Source organism: Diadema antillarum, unplaced genomic scaffold (assembly GCF_040938485.1).
Source record: "Diadema antillarum isolate AM-2024a unplaced genomic scaffold, OU_Dant_1.0 scf00000070, whole genome shotgun sequence".
In the NCBI taxonomy this organism is placed as follows: Eukaryota; Metazoa; Echinodermata; class Echinoidea; order Diadematoida; family Diadematidae; genus Diadema; species Diadema antillarum.
Genome location: NW_027270959.1, coordinates 1,111,266 through 1,130,093, shown reverse-complemented (window position 1 = coordinate 1,130,093; position 18,828 = coordinate 1,111,266). Strand labels below are relative to the sequence as shown.

General features: G+C 39.4%; 1 protein-coding gene across 1 annotated transcript in view; it reads left to right on the top strand.

Moving 5' to 3' along the window:
• The window catches only part of LOC139716810 (uncharacterized), a 50,822-nt gene extending 35,431 nt beyond the window's left edge, over window positions 1-15,391 (top strand). The window contains exons 22-37 of the mRNA XM_071628342.1: window positions 997-1,165; window positions 1,925-2,140; window positions 2,692-2,800; window positions 3,166-3,330; window positions 4,166-4,455; window positions 5,211-5,429; window positions 6,460-6,707; window positions 7,985-8,171; window positions 8,711-8,917; window positions 9,748-9,972; window positions 10,495-10,692; window positions 11,364-11,504; window positions 12,213-12,282; window positions 12,795-13,019; window positions 13,496-13,617; window positions 15,222-15,391. Of these exons, the coding sequence (XP_071484443.1) occupies window positions 997-1,165; window positions 1,925-2,140; window positions 2,692-2,800; window positions 3,166-3,330; window positions 4,166-4,455; window positions 5,211-5,429; window positions 6,460-6,707; window positions 7,985-8,171; window positions 8,711-8,917; window positions 9,748-9,972; window positions 10,495-10,692; window positions 11,364-11,504; window positions 12,213-12,282; window positions 12,795-13,019; window positions 13,496-13,617; window positions 15,222-15,391 (2,961 nt within the window). The remainder of the gene's footprint in view (window positions 1-996; window positions 1,166-1,924; window positions 2,141-2,691; window positions 2,801-3,165; window positions 3,331-4,165; window positions 4,456-5,210; window positions 5,430-6,459; window positions 6,708-7,984; window positions 8,172-8,710; window positions 8,918-9,747; window positions 9,973-10,494; window positions 10,693-11,363; window positions 11,505-12,212; window positions 12,283-12,794; window positions 13,020-13,495; window positions 13,618-15,221) is intronic.
• The last annotated feature ends 3,437 nt before the right edge of the window (window positions 15,392-18,828 follow it).

Genomic DNA, 18,828 nt, shown 5'->3' with positions numbered 1-18,828 from the left:
GGGAATGAGAAGAGTGTTAAGTTGTCTTGAACACTGTGGGTTTTGTGGCAACTTAACGCCCCTATCATTCTCAAGCGACGTTTTGTTGTTCTTGTTTTTAGGATACCATGTTCTTGATGTAACAGTTGGCTTCTCCCTTTTCCTTGTTGAGCTTCATTTACAATATCAGATATTTTTCTGCTACAATGAAGGCATATAGCTCAATTTACTTATGTGATATCACAGCAATATGGAGCAGAAACTTCTTTGTGTTGAGATAGGTAGTACTTGAATAGTAAAATTATTTTTTCATGTTAAAGATGAAAATGCACTGGATTAAAGATACAAAAGTTGAGCACAGGCGGATGTCTGTTGTAATCGAAGAAGCATCTTGAAAACAAATATTGATTAATCAAATTCATGAAATTCTTCCGTCGAGATGTTTTCATTGCAACTGATTGACAAATTGCCCTACATCAACGCAAATAAGCACTGAATTGATCAGTGTTTTAGTAGTAGCCATAATAAAAATTCATGGGCATACATACTCGAGCAGGATTCGAACCTACGACCTCCTGATCACCGGACAGGCGTTATCTCCTCTAGACCACAGAGCTTTTGCCAGACAGCAAGTGTTAGTTTTAATCCTTATATCTAGTGGAGATGATGCCTGTTTCTGTCACTGTTTAGTGTGGAAAAGTCATCCCTTTACAGTAATGTAGCTACTGGTCATTTCAAAGAAAAACAATCTTCGATTTGTCATACAATTTTTATCAAAGCAAAGCTTGGCATTTTCTCTACAACTTTGTTCACTACATGTCCAGCTTTACAGAACACATAAATTTAAAAAACAGAATGTTTTCATGACTATGTTGGTGTCTCAGAATAATGTAGCACATAGGGGGTTTCCACCATGGCACATAAAGAGTTAAGAACCTCCCTGATTTTTGATGTGAGAATGTGAGCAGCCCAGGTACAGAATATTGGTGTAGAGTACCATATTTTGATCTCCTGTAGGCATCCAGTGGCTATAGCTGTGTCTGCGATCCTGGCTACAGTGGGGATGAATGCGAGATCAGCAGTTGTGATGGGCTGGTCTGCGGATTCGGGACGTGCTTAGTGGAAGACGACGGCGACGCAGTCTGCAGATGTGAGCTTGGAGTGGCGGGCACTGGCTGCAACATCTGTGAGTTTTAATCTTTTGAGTTTGAATCCAATTGAAGCTTTGGATGTTGACAGTGTCAACTACTGTATACGCCATATATTTATTGAGTCTAAATTTTCACGAATCGCGACTTCCCGACGTTTTCACAAGTTTTAAATTCACGATCCTGGAGTACTGTCCTGAACAGAGTCATTATTTTCATGTGTTTTAAATTTCACGAAAAACACCTGACTCACGAAATTCGCAAAACTAAAAACCTTGCAAAATATTTGGCGTATACAGTATTGTTTAGTCACACAAAAATGTGCTTATGCAAATGTGTCTCACCTTAATGATGTTGTGGAAATCTTGTTTCCAATCCTGTTGTGTGAATCTGTATTCTAAAGTCAGTTGTAACCACCTGATGAAATTATGTGATAAAATTTCAAAGTTGATTTAAAAAAGGCAGTGTAAATTTCATTGTGAGGAAACTTGAGCTGAGTAATTTTGATTGGTTGCCCCCTTCCTTCCCCCCCCCCCTTTCTAGCTTTGTATCTGAGTGTTTCAGATTTACGCATGAGATTAATATCTTGTTATGCTACTGATGTTTGCAGGTAAGCAAGAGTACTTAAAAAGATACAACAAATTTGCTATTAGATACAAATAAAAAGGAAGACTTAGCAATGTTTGGAAACAATGTCCTTTCTGCTGTAAAGTATTTGATACTTTAATGAACTCATCCACCTATGCTCAGGATACATTTTGATACCTAAATATTTTGGTTCCCATTTTTTGTTTCAGTTGTTGAGAGCTTTGTGCCACACTTTGCTGGAATGTCCTACATGAGATATGAACTCCCCTCTTCGAGCCCGGTCCTGAATGAACTGGTCCTGGACTTACGGTTTCGGGCCCAAGTCCCAGACGGGTTGCTGCTCTACAGTGAACAGGCCAGTGGCCAGGGAGACTTCTTTGCTCTCTCTCTGAAATTTGGCCGGGTGGAATTTGAGTTTGATCTTGGTAAGTATGAGAGGGACCAACAAAAAATCTGAGTACTGTCTTAAAATGCCTGAAAATTGCAAAGAAATATGGGTCTCCCCCACAGTATAGAGGATGATTCATTGTATTTAAATCAGTGCTTCAAGTGTCAAGGAGTATTTAACATTTCAATTTAAAAAAATTGGATTATGAAGGTTTCTCCGACTGGCAACTTCATCAAACAGAATTGAGTAATACTGTGTTGTTGTTACAAAGTGGAGCAATGCAGTGCTTTGTTGGGTTATCTTCACATCCATCAACTGAAAAATGACACTGCAGGAGTGAATTCCTCATTCAGTGGTTCTGATTGCATGAAGCCACTCAGCATTTGATGTGAGAGATGTGGGCAGCACCATAATCAAATTCATCCAGATTTTTGTTGTTGTTGAAGCATCCTAATGTTAAACCTGCAACATGGACATACAAAAATTATTGACACTTGTGTGGTTGTGGAACTGCCGCAAATTTGACCTTCAAATTTGGCTACCATACATACATTACCTCCCAATTTGCCTACGCTATTTATAATGCAGGTGGAGGAGTGACCACTGTGTCCAGTGACCTGGTCCCCGTGGACACCTGGACCGAGGTCAGTGTCAGACGCACTGGAAGGTCGGCGCAGATGAACGTCACAGGTCAAAGGTCAGTTTCATTTCTTATTAACAGTTTTCTACCTCTAAATGACCCCAAACAAACAAAAAAAGGTTAATTATTAAAACCTTGAATTACTTATGAAGTGAATGGATCAAATTTGAAATCATTGAAAAAACGAATGAATAAGAAATCAAGCAAGTAATGAATAATTGTGAAATGAGTGGATAATGTAGGGCAGTTGCTTTTGAGACAAAGAACCTACTTGGTTATTGTGTGGTATTTATCCCTGATGCATGAGACAAGCAATACATTTGCTTTCATCTCATAGTGTACATACTTCACTAGTGAGTGTAAAATGAATAAACTATAATTTTGTATTGAAAGACTTGTCATGTTTATGATTTCTCCACCAGCACAAAGACTGGTGAAGCCACTGGCTCTCTCCAGTCGCTCAATGTCCAGCCCGAAGTCTTCGTCGGTGGAGTGGATGACTTCTCCACCCTGTCATCTCGGATTGGTGTCTCTGAGGGGCTTAGTGGGTGCATCCTTTCTCTTAGCATTCAGGGCGTGGAATTCAGGTACAGCATAGCGGCTTGTGTGTGATATTGCAGCACTGTTTGTCAAACCATTTGCATTCCTACCATATTCGATCTGGACTTGGTTGTGGAGCATAATTGTGTGTGGCTAAATGTGACTAAAACTCTGCTATTGTTTGTGAGAGTTAAGGTATGGAGCAATTTTTTTTTTTTTTAAGTGGCAAAAGATATTATAACTGTCTTGATTAAACTGCTTGAATTCCTGTCAAATATGATCTTAAGTTCACTTCAGCTCAGAATGGCACGAAGCTGCATTTTTGTTTTCTAGACAATGTATCAAATTGTTCCCTCGATCTCATTGTGCATGCTATTGTATGCTTTACTTGACTTACTCTATTGGCTGTAATTAAAGGTCTGTGCTTGAGGTTTAAGTTAAGTGAAAGGCCTAGTCCTTGTCAAAGTTTCACCCTGCTCCATGTGTGAGCTGACTTTGATGAATACACTAAAAGGATTGAAACTCACATTAAACATCAGATAAAGAATAAGAAGAGTGGGAATTTCAAAATTGTATGTTTTCCACACAGCAGTATTAACAGAAATAGTCTCAAAAGCAAGTCAGATGAGGTAAGGAAGAGCCTTCATCATTCCTTCCCCCCAAAAGTCTCCAATTGACTTGCCAACTAGTCTGTACCACATTTCCTTATTGTAAATGATGTCAAAAAGAAGAAACATTACCATTGCATCAAACTATCACTTACAGTTTGTGAAATTGTTATTGAAACAGCAATTGAAATTCATCTCTCAACAAATGCAATGTAAATTGTCAAGCTGTTTTACATACATTTTATTTGTTCTCCTTTTCATTATGCATCTTAAGTTTTAACCGGTCTGCTGCCATTGAGGTCGTCGACGTTGCTCAGTGCAGCAGCGATGTCTGCGAAACCCAGCCCTGCCTCAACGGAGCTACGTGCCAATCTCAGCCGGGATCCACCTTTTTCTGTGAGTGTCCTCCCGGTTACCGTGGCGACGACTGCGGGGAGGAGGTGGATGCCTGCATGTCCGGAGAGGCCCAGTGTGGAGAGGGGTCAACCTGTGTGCTGGACGGTGGCAGCTTTAGGTGCCTGTGCCCTCTTGGAAAGATGGGGACTTTGTGCGAGGATGACCAAGGTAAGATTTTGCTTCTATTTGAGAAATGCGCATGGGTGTGGAAAAACAGGATAGTAATCCCCGAACTCTCACCAAAATAAACAAGGAAAGCTAAGTCGATACGTTTCTGTTTCATTTTTGCTGACAGTCTTAATTGTCTATAGAACAGGGGTGATTATATACATGTACAAAGTGTAGGGGAGAAAAAATCTCTTCAGGATCAAAAGTTGATGCACGTACACTTACACACCCACACTTGTTAGGAAATGATTTAATACTTGAATGTTAAGGTTTATATTTTATGAGAATGTGCTGTATCACTCAAAAAGAATAAAATTCCTTGAGAGAGATTTTTGCAATGGAATGAAATTACACTTGTATGCTATCTTTGAAATGTACTTAACTCATGGATTGTTTCTAATAATTTAGAAATGATTCCTCTGGTGGAGTACAGAAATCACTGCATGCAAATCACAGATATTAGAAAGTATTTGCTCTACCTCTCTGACGTTAGCTGTGGCTTGTGGGACAAAATCCCTCATCCACTTGTATTTCTGCGGAATGTGTGTTTTTTTTGTTGTTGGATGGATTAGTGAATACAACAAACTCAGCAGATCTTGTGCAAAGTTTTGATATTCTCTTATCTTTCAAAGGGGCTTGTGCCCAATGTGTTTGAGACCTCCGGCAAAGCATAAACCACTCATAAACACTCAGAATACCATACCAAATGAGACGTGTCATTTTCTCTTCTGTTTTTACTTTCTCTGCTACTGCAGACCTGGATAACTTTGTCCCAAGTTTCAGCGGACTTTCCTACCTGACCTATCCTCCCTTGGTCGGAGTCTCGCAGGAGATGATGGTAAATGTGCGCATACGTCCAGCATCTGTTTTGGACAGCGCCCTCATTCTCTATGTGGAAGACTCGCTATCTTCCAGTGGAGACTATCTAGCCCTTGGTGTTTCTGATGGCGCCCTTCAGCTTCGTTTTAATCTTGGTGAGTTTTATGACATCAACCATCCTGTTAAAAGGAAATGCTGCAAGTTGCATATATTCCTCGCATACATTTAGGCAGACTCACATTTAAAACTTTGTTAAAACCTCGGGGGAAAATAATGTTAGCCCTCACGATGTCTTTTAGATAAGGGGAGTGGGAGGGTCTAGAGCATTAAATCCAGAAAACCTTGGATTTTAGTGTGAATGTATTATGGGTCCTTTTTCGCAGATTATGGATGCTTTTTGTATAGTTGCGGGTGTTCTGTTTTTTTAGGGGGTTTCATTGAGGACGGGCTGATTTTGCTACAACATGTATTTCAGATAGACACCTGCCCGAGTATACTCGGGACTTGTCCTCAACAGGTAAAACAAAAATATATGTTTTTGTGTTTTTTTCCACTTGCCAAAATGCTGAGAGTGCTACAGATCATGCACAGGTTGATAAATCCACATTATTGCAATTGTAGATTGCAGTCAATAAACACGATCAGAATTTCAAAAATGTGTACATTTTCAGTTGATGCAGTTCAGTTCACTTGAGTTTATTTCCATTTCTAGCTACACACTCTGTAATGTGCATCTTCACCTAAGAAAAAGTTAAAGGGATCATATAGTTTTGGTTGAGACCTAACTTCAGATTTCTAACATTTTTTGGGGTGAGATAATGAGAAACCTCGCATGAAATATGAAATAGCATGTAATTCTAAGAGGAATTCAACATTTATTTGATGAAAATTGATTTGAAATATCCGAGATATCCAAAACAAAGCAATCCTAATAAAAGGTTGGACTCACCTTTTATTACGATCACTTTGTTTTACTTTGTGTTTGGATGTCTCAGCCATTCCAAAACCGATTTTCACCAAATAAACTTTGAATTCCCCGTAAAATAGCAAGGTATGTACTATTTCATAAGTGGTTTCTTGGTATCTCGCAAAAAGTTAAAAGCCCAATCCTCACCTTCACCAATACTTCACCATCCCTTTAAATGTCTCCCCACCTGTTTTAAATGTTCATGTCTTACCCCACAGGAAGTGGCACAGCTGTAGTCACCAGCGAGGTGGTCTCAGCTGGTCAGTGGCATAACGTCACTGTGGTCCGTTCTGGTAACACTGCCCAGCTGACCGTTGACGGAGTCACCACGGACTTCATTGGGAGCGGATCGGTTGGCCTCACGGTCAACAGTCCCATGTACATCGGAGGCGTTGATGAATACTCCCTGCTTCACAGTGATGTAGGATTTCTCAGTGGATTCCAGGGCTGTATGGAGCACCTTGAGGTAAGGGCGTGTCAAAAATATGTTTCTTCTTCCCATCCATGTGCTCTTTGCTCCATACAGAGATGCCAGCTATTACTCTATTTTGTGCTTTTTGCCAAAAATACTGTGGGTATCATGGAAACCACTTGTTTTTCCCCAAAGTGTATTACTACACATCTCTATTTTGCAGGAAAGGTATGTCTGTTTTTCCAACAAAAATGTGCCTTTGCAGCCTTCAGAATACTGGAATGCTTAATTGTCTGTAGAACAGGAATGATATTAAACGATTGTATTATACCAGTGGCGGATCCAGGAGGGAGTGCACTGGGCGCGGGCGCCCCCCCCCCCCTTTATTTTTTATTAAAACAAAAGAAATAAAAAGAAAAAATGGGAGAGGGGTACACATGTTCCCTTTAATTTTGTTAAGGCACCCCCTCTTTATGGAATTCCTGGATCTGCCCCTGTATACATGTACAAGATGCAGGGGGAAAAAAAAACCCTCTTCAAGATCAAAAGTTGATGCACATGGGTCATTCACTCACACTTATAAGGAAATAGTTGAGAAGTTGGATATCGTCACTGGGTTGACAAAACCATGTATGTTAAATTTTGGTGAAAATCACTTTTTTGGATCGGTTGTCAGATAACCAGTTACGTAATGTCCCGTTCAAACCCTAGCTGTCTTTTTATTACCCCCAAAATGAAGCCACCAAATCATTTCAGTGAAAAGGCAGTTATATTTGCTATACATTGTATTGCTTTGGCTGCCATGTTTTTTAGCTCTCTGAATTTTACTGTCCGTATACACAAGGGACATGTGATGCATCACGCGTTACCCCGGGGTACCGTTGTACCCTGGGGTACCACGTTGTGTAGCGCCACCCCACGTCCACTCGCGGACAGCCACAGAGAAATGCATGCACTGTGTGTGCGTGTACATAGTCATTCCCATGCCACTGGCTGACTGCATGTTATACTATGCATGCAGGGTACGCTGTGCCAGCAATAGCGTGTGCTTCAGTCCAGTGCAGTGTAGTGCAGTGCAGTGGCTAGCGCACGCTAGCTCCAGCACCAAAATAATTTCCCACTTTTTGGCACCCAGGGTACAACCTTAAAAAAAAAAAAAAAAGTAATTCAACAAAATGGCTGATTTTTATTTGGTACCCCGGGATACCATTTATGTCATCATGTCAATAATTGTAGATTACACTGTCGAATCAGACTCGTGTAAAGGAAGTCCTGTTCAGACTCACAAACTGCCAACTGGTCCTTCATCTTGTGGTCTCTCTTCTCTCTAGATTGGTGGGGTATCGGTGTCCCCACTCACTCCTTCAATGGCTGTATCTGGTGCAGACATCTCCCAGTGTGAACACAGCGCATGCACCTCTGAAGCCTGCATGAATGGTGCCACATGCCAGTCGGTGGATGCGTTCACATTCCAGTGTCTGTGTACGTCTGGATGGAGAGGTGCCACATGTGAAGAAGGTGGGTAATAATGTTACTAAATTGTTCGAACATTCAATTTCTTTTGTTTCAACTTTTGTAGAAGTGACCACCTAATTGCAGCAGATGAGGTAAAAATAGTGAAGTAATTGCTAGAAATGTGTGCTGGTAGAATTAGACAAATGATATTGAAATTCAGGAAGTAATCATTTCATTATCAGATATACCTTTCACATAGATTTGCATGACTACCACTAAATAGCTAGGTCACATGACTGTGAAGTCCATTCAATACCACTCATCATTGGTTCAGTCAGCAAAGCGTCTCTAATGTAATGATTTTACAAAAAAAAAATATTATTTCAAAACTCTCTTTGTTATTTCAGAGAAACAGTGTTCCATCACGTATATGCTCCATCCGTCAGGTTCTACCAACAAAAAGTGAAACAGTGTTGGGATCAAGTTCTGTCTGTGTGCAGAGTTTAAAAATAGTGAAAATCAGGGACATATGTGTGCATCTCACCAAACTTTGCTGACGTTTTATGAAATGTGCTTTCTTTCCTCTCCACTCATTATCACAGCCGAAACCTTCACCGTGCCTCACTTCTCCCCCTCCTCCTACCTCGCCTTCAACTCCTCCTCGCAAGTCCAGTACTTCTCCTCCGTTACCATGGAGATACGGCCGGATGGGAGGGAGGGCATCCTCTTCTGGAATTCGGAAGGCGGTGACTTCTTCGGGGTCGGGCTGGTGGCTGGAAGGGTTCACTTCACCTTTGACCTCGGAACAGGTGCACAGTTGGCGACACCTTGTGCCATCAGTTATCTATGGCAGATGATTGGAGATACTGTTGTCTAAGGAATGAACCAATTGTTTGCATTTATATGTGATTCCACTTTTAACTTTCTATATCATATTTCTCATTCAAAATTGTACAAACAACTTCATGTCGTTTGCCAGTGACACCAGATTGCAGATCAGTTATGCATTATGTAATAAGTGTTGCGGCAGTTGCTTAAGTTTTCATGACATTTGTCTTAGCTGAGGTACACACCATTCACGCATACACTATATACAAAAGAAACGCATAGACACAGACAAATGCATATGCACACAAACATACACACTATACACTCACACGCATTGACATGGATAGGAACATGAGTTGGAGTGACTTCACTTCAGTCAGATAAAAGTCTTCATGCATGGTCTCAAAATCTAGACATAAGTACAATATCGAAAGTTATTTCATAGATTCCTTCATGACCACACTACTTCATGTGCTTTCGGGAATAAACTGTAAAACATGATATTTTCGCGGCATGAAATTTTCGCGAATTGGAACCGACGGCCTTCTTTGTGGCATGAAATTTTCGCGAGTTGCCTCTAACATTCAATGCATATAGTGTAGACAAGAACTTTCGCGTGCATTTTAATTTCACGAATTTTGGCTCTCGCGAAATTCGCAAAATTAAAATGCACGCAAACATTCCTCGTTTTACAGTAAGTCAATATCAAAATCAGTCTGAATTGTTTGTATCATGTTATAATTGTTGTGAATGTAGTGGAAGAAAAATATGATAGATATTGTGTTCACTGTTAACGTGATGTTTTCAACAGGCCCGTCCACCATTGTCAGTGATGAAGAGATTGTCGTCGGTCAGTGGCACACGGTGATGGTCGCAAGAATAAACAGCGAGGGCAGACTGTGGCTGGACGACGCAGAGAGCCCGGTGGTCGGGAATTCTTCCGGGAGTAGTGTCGGTCTCAGCATGGGCATGACGACGAATCTAGGAGGCGTGGCACAGGGAATTGACGTGCCCAGTAGGGCTGGAATTAGTGGAGGTAAGGACCCTTCCAATTCAGTTCACTTTATCTATCTCATTGCGATTAAGAATCTGGTATATGGGGAGTTTTGTTTGCTGTCAATTTATAAATAAATGTGGACTGTGTGAATTCTGATGTCAAGCGCAATCACAGAATTTGTTTAGGAGGAAAATTTTCCAAGCAAGGATTTCTTCATAAAGAGATGCTTGAGCTGAAGTTGTCATTCAATATCAAAGGGAAAATTTCTGCAAGTACACATGTAATTGAGTGCAGCAATATTGGTAGAACACATCAGCAACGATTGAGGAAGAGCAGACAGTTCGTTCAAAAGTTATGAATTTTTAAAGTTAAGTGCCGAAACTGCTGGATGAGAAGACTACAACATTTTGTGATGTCATGCATGGAAAGTGCTACAAAGAAAATATTAAGAGACTTTAACATAGTCAAGTGCTCTTTCACCATGCTAAAAAAAGAATATAATATTTCTTTTCTTGCACTTTTTAATGAGTAAAAAAGCGAGTCTTGTGTGATGATTTCCAGGATTCTCTGGCTGTATGCGACGCGTGACCGTCAACCAGCTTGAGGTAGATCTCACAAACGTTGTGGCGTCTTCCGGCATCTCGCAGTGCCAGGACAGCATCTGCAACCTTGACCACGGCTGTGAGAATGGAGGCGGTTGCCTAGCAACAGGCTCCTCCTCACTGGGATACCAGTGCCAATGCAACCCAGGCTACTCCGGTGAGGAATTGTACCCGTATTCTCCGTGGCAGTCTTTTGAAGTTGTTGTAGGCCTTGCATGCATTAGCTCTCTCAGATACATATAAAATTTGTATTTCAGCATCATTCACCCGTTGAGGACGGTTTGATTTTGCTACAACATGTATTTCCCATAGACACCTGCCTGAATATACTCTGGACTCGTCCTCAACGGGCCATTCTTTCAATCATATTTCATTTTATTTCCACATGGGCCCTTGTTTTAGCCAAAGACTATTCTTCACATACCTTAATATTTGTTCGTGTTTTTGTTATTTTTCTGGTAGACGTTTTTTTGTGAACAAACAGTCCTAGACAGTACTCAAGGGTTTCTTGTTGTTGTTTATTGATCCTTCTTTGACTGAATCTTCTTGCAAGTGAAATGAAGCAAATCCCTGGTAGGAGAGATTAATGCTTCTGAGATGCAAGTACAGTGGACTCCCATTATAACGAAGTCCTCGGAACCGGCAATTTTCTATCGTTATGACCGAACAGATAAAAAATAAAAATACATAGAGTGGATGATGTTGCGGCCTAAATTTTTACTTCGTTGCAACTGGAATTTCGTTATAACCATGTTCACTATAACAGGAGTGCACTGTAATGAATTGTTCTATGACTGTTGATGACATCATTGCTTTATTCTCTTGCAGGTTTTCTGTGTAATATCTCGTCATGTGACCTGCAGCCACCCAATCAGCAGTGCCAGAACAATGGAGAGTGTTACGTGACTTCCGATGGCCAAGCCTCGTGCCTGTGCAGGGCAGGACTAGGAGGAACAGACTGCACTGCTGGTACAAACTTTATGAGCTCTGAAAAATCATGATTTATTGAAGTCTCTTTTCAACACAGAATGTGCTTATTGACTGAAATCAAAAGTTTTCCCTTGTTCACACCACACAGTGATATTACTTGCAACTATTAATTAAAGTTGGCAAAGGTGATGATTCAAATTCATGAAATTCTTTCGTCGAGGTGTTTCTATTGCAACTCTTTATGTTGATGTAGGGCAACTTGTCAATCAGTTGCGAAGATGATGATGTTATCACTTCGCAAGTCTTCAACTGAACTGTATTAAATTCTTCTTTAAATTTTCTATTTTGAGTAATTTTTTGAAGTGGGGGGGGGGGGGAGGGATGTAGTGAAGGATAGTAATAGTGGTTGGGTCAAAGGTCAACTTCCTCTTCAACAGGAACAATCTCTGCCCCCCCCCCCCCCCCCCTTCCTTCCTGGTTCTGCTACCCCTGTGTATGGTCGCAACTGATATTGTTGTTTGATGAAAAAATGTCAAACTTTGATATTCCCTAACTGTCTTATAATAAGTAATGTTAATTCATGAAACTTCTGCTGTTTTGTTTTAGTTTGCTCTTTCAATTAAAGCCAGTTGACTAACAAGTCGTCTGTATGCACCGTATAATGAGTTAACCAGTACGTTACCTCAGACAAACAGTGTTTCGTTTCAAAAGCAAAGACTCATTTCCCTTTCTTATTTTCTTACACAGTTGCATCATACAGTATTCCAATGTTCAGCGGTAGAAGTTATCTGTCCTTCGGCAGGGAAGTTCTTGCAAGGTGAGACTGCAATTTCTTATTTTCACAGTTGTGACCTTTTTGCATTTGTAAAGTGAGACAGGAGTGTCCAGCTATGACCTTTTTTCATTTGTAAAGTGAGACATGAGTTTTGCATAGATATGGTTACATATATTGGAGGAAAAATGGATACATAATGCAGATGATATTAATGAACAGTTATAATGATATTGAAGTTTATTACTGCCCACTAGTGGTACATTTATTTTATGAGTTATCAATACGTGGATTGTGATACATTTCACATCTTTGCGTTACTATCACTTTATCTTTATTTCATATGTCACTACTTAATTTGATGTAGATTGTTCATCTGTTTCTACTTCAGTTTTTTTAATTGTAGTCATATCATTAATATGTGTCATTGGGGAATAAAAATTATAAAATGGACTGTGATACATTTTCAGTGACTTCATTATTGTCATGTTGTACATGTATACCTGTTACTGATTGCTGTTACTAGGTCATTTTTCATGAATTTTCTTTTTCTCCAGCGTCTTCTCCTCAAACGTGTTCCGCATTGTTTTGCGTCCCTTGGACGCCTCGGAGGATGCGCTCTTGCTCTGGCACGGAGAGTCGGTGCACAGTGACTTCATGGCCCTGGGAATTCAGGGCCAGCGCCTGACGCTTCTCTTCAACCTCGGCAGCGGCTTGGGCCTCCTGGAGGTCGACGACGTCGAGATTTCGAGTGGCCTGTGGTACAGCGTGGATGTCAACAGGTCAGGGTCAACCAAATTAAAACAAAAAAAGATCCATATTCTGTTCTGTTTTCCATGTATGATCTTTTAAATAATGTAATGTACTTCTTAGTATGGTGTGAATAGCATTTCTTTATTGTATTAAGCCACATGGGCAAATCATAAGCTACTGGTATCATCCAGTCATTTTCCAAATCGAGTGTGAAATGCACCTTGACACAGGGTTTTTGCCTTGTTCTTCAGGAGAAAAAAAGTGTAGACGTAGGAATTATCTCTCCCACACATTGGAATGCCTCCTGCCAATGTATAGTCATTCAGAGAACACTGAACCTAATGATGTTATTCAGAAAGAAAAATAAGATAGCCATTGGCTGAGTTGATCTCAACTCATTTTAATCAGGGACACCTAAGGAATTAAGCTTGGCAGTATGGACACCGTAATGCCATTTTTTTTTTTTTCCACTGTCATGTAACAATTTTTCTTGTGGACCACACAGGGCGGGAACCCAAGCCACAATGACGGTCCAATCCCTGAGTCCGAGCCGAACACAGACAGTGACAGGATCCAGCCCTGGGACTCAGTCCGGCCTGGCCACTTTTGACCTTCCAGTCTATCTGGGTGAGTGAACAGTTTGAAGTTTGTTTCTTCTCATTCTCAAGCACTGTAGTTATAATGTGTATTTATGTGTGTGTCTAGTGCATACATTGCTTATAGATATATGCACACTCATTATCACACACACATGCACACACACACATACACGCATATATCCTTCTCTCCCCTTTCTCTCTTTTTATATCATATATTTGTATTAGTAGGGCGGAAAGTTTGAAATTTTGCATATAGGGGTATTTTGGGGCGCTGATTTCAAAAATTTCCGGATCCAAGAGATCTGGCCATGGGGTCGGCCGCCATATTGAATTCCAATATGGCCACCATCACAAACAAATTTAAAGATCCCTATCTTGAGTTTTGAATGACCTGTGGCACCAAAATTTGGTACACAAGAGCATTTTGACATATTGAATGTGATGACAGATTCATTTGAGGTGTCTGACAAACATCAAATGGCTGCCATTTTGAAATCCAATATGGCCGCCGCAACGAAATGTTCAAAATCCCTACCTCGATTTCTAAGTGGTGAGTGACGCTGAAATAAGGTGTAAACAAGTATTTTAACATACCTGGTACTTAGTTTAAGAAATGGACTAATGTGATGTGTCTGACAAATGCAATGTCCGCTATTTTTAATTCCAATATGGCTGCGAAGACAAACATCACGACTAACATTCACGGGCATGCCAAAAAGTGCAGCAAAAATGAAGCATAATGCACCTTTCACTGACGTCACAATGTAAATACAGCAGCGCGCACTCAATCAGTTACAAACGCGCGCTCAATCAGTTACAAACGCGCGCTCAATTAGGTAGCCTAATTCACAAACCCGAGAAAGAGATTTTCAACACTCCAACATGGAAACTATGTAGGAAAATTCAAATTGACTGCTGTGCAGCTTGTCATATGAATCAAATAAGTCTGTTATTGAAGTCATCATATTACCACGCTTTTATGTATCAAATTTCAATGGCTTATGTCATTCAGAACATTCAAAATGGCGGCCGACCCCGTGACCAGATTTCTTGGATCCGGTAATTTTTGAAATCAGCGCCCCAAAATACCCCTATATGCAGAATTTCATACTTTCCACCGGATGTGAGCATCTTTTTCACATATCTGCCCCACTATATAGATTGAGTGAAGGGGGGGGGGGGGGGGGGAGATCAATAGACAGATGTACACTGTAATGTTGATATTTTTGCATGATTAAGTTTTTGCGCTGAGCGGCACAAAAGCATATTTGCGGGTTGTTGAATTCGCGCTACGCAATTGTCAACCCATTCACAATGTGCAGAGAAAATTGTTAAGATAGTTTCGCAGGTTTTAGAATTCATGCTAGCCAGAAATAGCACAAAATATATGAAAATTAATATACTACAAAAATTTCTACATTTACAATGCCTGTACATGTTTATATCTGCATGTACATGTATTCACGTATTTTCTTTTATCACTAATTCTTTCCATTTCTATGTAACAAATTTGACTGTCATAATTGTAAGTAGATTTTCAACAAGCTGGAAAACAAAGCACAAACCTTGGTGTCTGCTAGAAGGCAAATATAGCAAAGTAATTGATTTTCTTTTTTTCTTTTGAAACCACAGGTGGTCATCCAGATGACATCACTGAGCTGACCAATGGCTACTTTTCGTCGGGCTTCCAAGGCTGCGTTGGCCAGTTCTTGACCGCCCTCAACCCATCAGGCAACTTACAAGTGGTCAATCTGGTCACTCAGAGGACGGGTGGACTTGACATGCGGAACTGTAACCTCTGACCTTCCTTACATCCTCCTGCCAGACACATCCAGCTCCCCTGAAAGTCCAGGACCAAAAATCGAGCAATAAGAACCATGGCTGCACTCTGCATCAATGCAGCAAAGCACATGTGAACATACTTTTTTTATCAGCTAGACATTCCTGCAAGTATTTGCTGATTTTTCATAGAAAAACATTGTGATGTTTATGTCTCCTTCCTGTTTGTCTGTCATATATGCAGAGTTTTCTTTGGTATGACAATTTTTGAAGAGATGATTTTTCTAATTACTACCTGATATATCTTGTACAAACTGTAACAACCATTCATATTTCACACAAACCTGTCTTATGTACGAAAAGTGCACATTTTGTCTGCCCTTTTGCTGTGACATGCCAAGGTGCATACTATTCTCCATTCCTTCGGAAGAAGGATGGTCAAGTTCTTCTTCAATGGTGCAGAAAAATGAAGTTTTGTGAAATTCCTTCAATATTTTTTTAATAACACAGTGGACTCCCGTTAAGACGAATTCCTCAGGACCGCCAGTTTTCTACATTTATCAAAATTTTGTTATAACCGAACACATAAGCAATAAGAATACATAGACAAGATAATGTTGCGGCCTGAATTTTTACCTCGTTGTAACTAGAATTTTGTTATAGCCGTGTTCGTTATAATGGGAGTGCACTGTATTGCCATACTCTTGTGACATCAAGACTTGTCATAGCATTCTCAGCCAGAGAGGACAGCAGATGGCATTGAGCACTATGTACAAAATTCATAACTTTTGAACAGATCCTGGGATACACCTCAAACTCTCAATGAATATTTCACTGATCTCTCTGTGTTGTTGAATTCACATAATGTGTTTAGGGAGACTTCCCTCTTTGTTCATTCTCATCACCAGGAAGATACTAGAAGAAACATATTTTCACATTGTCTAGCCATTTTTTTTTTTTTATTATTATTTTGTCTCTTTTGCTTTTTTTTTTTCTTTTTGGGATGGATATTTCCAACTGGAAATTGATATCTATCAGTCATCAGTTTCTGTGTATGATACAACTGCAGAAAGGTTTTGTTTGGCAGTTAAGGTCAAATTGCAATAATTTCTTCCTTTGAGCCATAACTTTACAAATATATAGAGTTATCACATCATTATCACTACTGTAAAGTGCTCATGTATGGCTGGATAATAGATTCTTTATTGAGACTTTTGGCAAAGTCTTGTGTTTAATAATCATACACTATACTTCAAAAAATGGGTTCATTTTCCAGAAGACCCCGCCCCCACAAGAAGTAGCATTGAAACAAAACATGACAAACATTTTTGCCACAATGCAAGAAATAGCAATTGATATTCAATGTCATTTTGTTGCAAAACTTCAACATTCAATTTTAGCAAACTACTATCTAAATCAATAATAGTTTACAGTGTAGGTCTTATTCTGAAATGTTCCTATTTATACACCAACTCAAGAAGTGTTTGACATAAATAAGTTCATCGTACTTGGCAGATGGCATACTAAGTACATAATTTGATAGGGCAATAGCATAAGATTTTTGGCAATATTATGGTCAGGCGAGTCTCGAGTATAATATCAAATTCAGCAGTTTCAGGGTTTGCGTAATGAATGCAAAAAGTATTATGCATGTGGCAAAAAGTCGTCAATAAGTTATTTCATCAGCATTGAATGGCAATATTAGAAAGAAAAAAAAAGGTGGGGTGATTATGGAAACTTCCACCTACGAGATGCAAGACATGATGACTGTATGGGTGACTTATCAACGTAGTAATACCTTGCGGGGATAACAGGAAGGCCAGTAGGTGTCACATGGTGGTTACAACATTTTCACTCTTCCTGCTTAAAGGGAGGAAGAGCTTCCGGGCTGCATTTTTTTTCTTTTAATCCCACGAGGAAGGAAATATCTTCCCTAGAATAATTATGCCATTCTGATGTAAAAAAAACCCCCAGAAACTGCCATTTTTCCCCGTAATAATGTCTGCCCTACTTTTGATTTACCACTAAAGAGGCTGACCATAGAATTTAAAATGCATAGAATTGAAGATGAACTGATAATGATGAGAATGATAATAATAATTATTTTAGGAAATCTGCAGATCAGAAGTCCAAAGTTCACTTTTTCTGCTTGTTGGATTTTACTTAGTGATACATGAATCATGATAATAATGATAGTACAGTGTAGTCATAATCATAGTACATGTATTAGAATTACTATCATTTTATTGTTGTTACCTCCGCCAAGGGAGGAGGTTATGTTTTTGTTACCGTTTGTATGTTTGTTCGTTGGTTAGTTAGTTAGTTTGTCCGTGTGCAAAATAACTCAAAAAGTAGTCAACGGATTTGGATGAAACTTGCAGGAAAGGTTTAGAATGACACAAGTAACAGACGATTAACTTTTGGTAGTGATCCAAGAATTTTGGGGGAATTTGTGAAGGATTTTTGATATTTTGGCAGGTAGGGTCAATGAACTTGGGAGTTCAGGCTGCGCATATTTGAGGTTTGCATGCGCGCACTAAAGTGCATGCTCTAGTTTCTGCTAGGGCAAGGCACGCCGTACAGCTGAGGGTTTATGACGTAACAAAGGCTTCTATATTGGGAAATCGGGCGACTTTCAGCACACAATGCTATATGTACGTATGGGTGGAAATCACTGATATCTCTACAGAAGAACAAGATCGTAGTAGTAGTAGTAGAAGTAGTAGTAGTAGTAGTAGTAGTAGTAGTAGTAGTAGTAGTAGTAGTAGTAGTAGTAATAGTAGTGGCAATATAGGTTTTCCTGGCCAAATTCATTGTGTTGTCATTCAATTTCAAATTACAAGCATTTACTTTTTGTCAAATAAGCTCAGGCATCAAAATGTCATCATTTGATTTTTTTTTTTTCATTCAAATCAACTCATGCAGCAACCAATTTTGCATTTGCGCATTCCAGTTCATTGAATGTTCATACAATTTTTGCAATGGTTATTCAACTTTGTTGCAACATGTCTCCAGCTTATTCGCAATATTCAAATTCACAGATTGGCAAACAAGTTCATAAAATAGCATTCATATTAAACCAGTATGATGTCCATATAAAAGTACATTACTACTGTATTCTAAATTGAATGTTAAAAGCATCTAGTATGTGAATCACACATGAGGAAAATAATTATGTAAAATGAAGCTCACAAAAACAATATGATCATTATAAAATAAAGATCTTAATGAAGATTATAAGGTCAATAAGATGATCATAATGAAAATAAAGATGTAAAGTAAAGATTTACAAAAAATTTGATGTTCATGATGAAAAAGAAATATGTAGATTGCAGTTCACATAAAATGTTGAGCAAAAGAAAATATCTGGATGTTCAATTGAAGAAATGCTGATCATGATGAATTTTTATATAAAATGTACAAGTCGCATTCAGTGATTAACTGAACAAAACCACTCTTG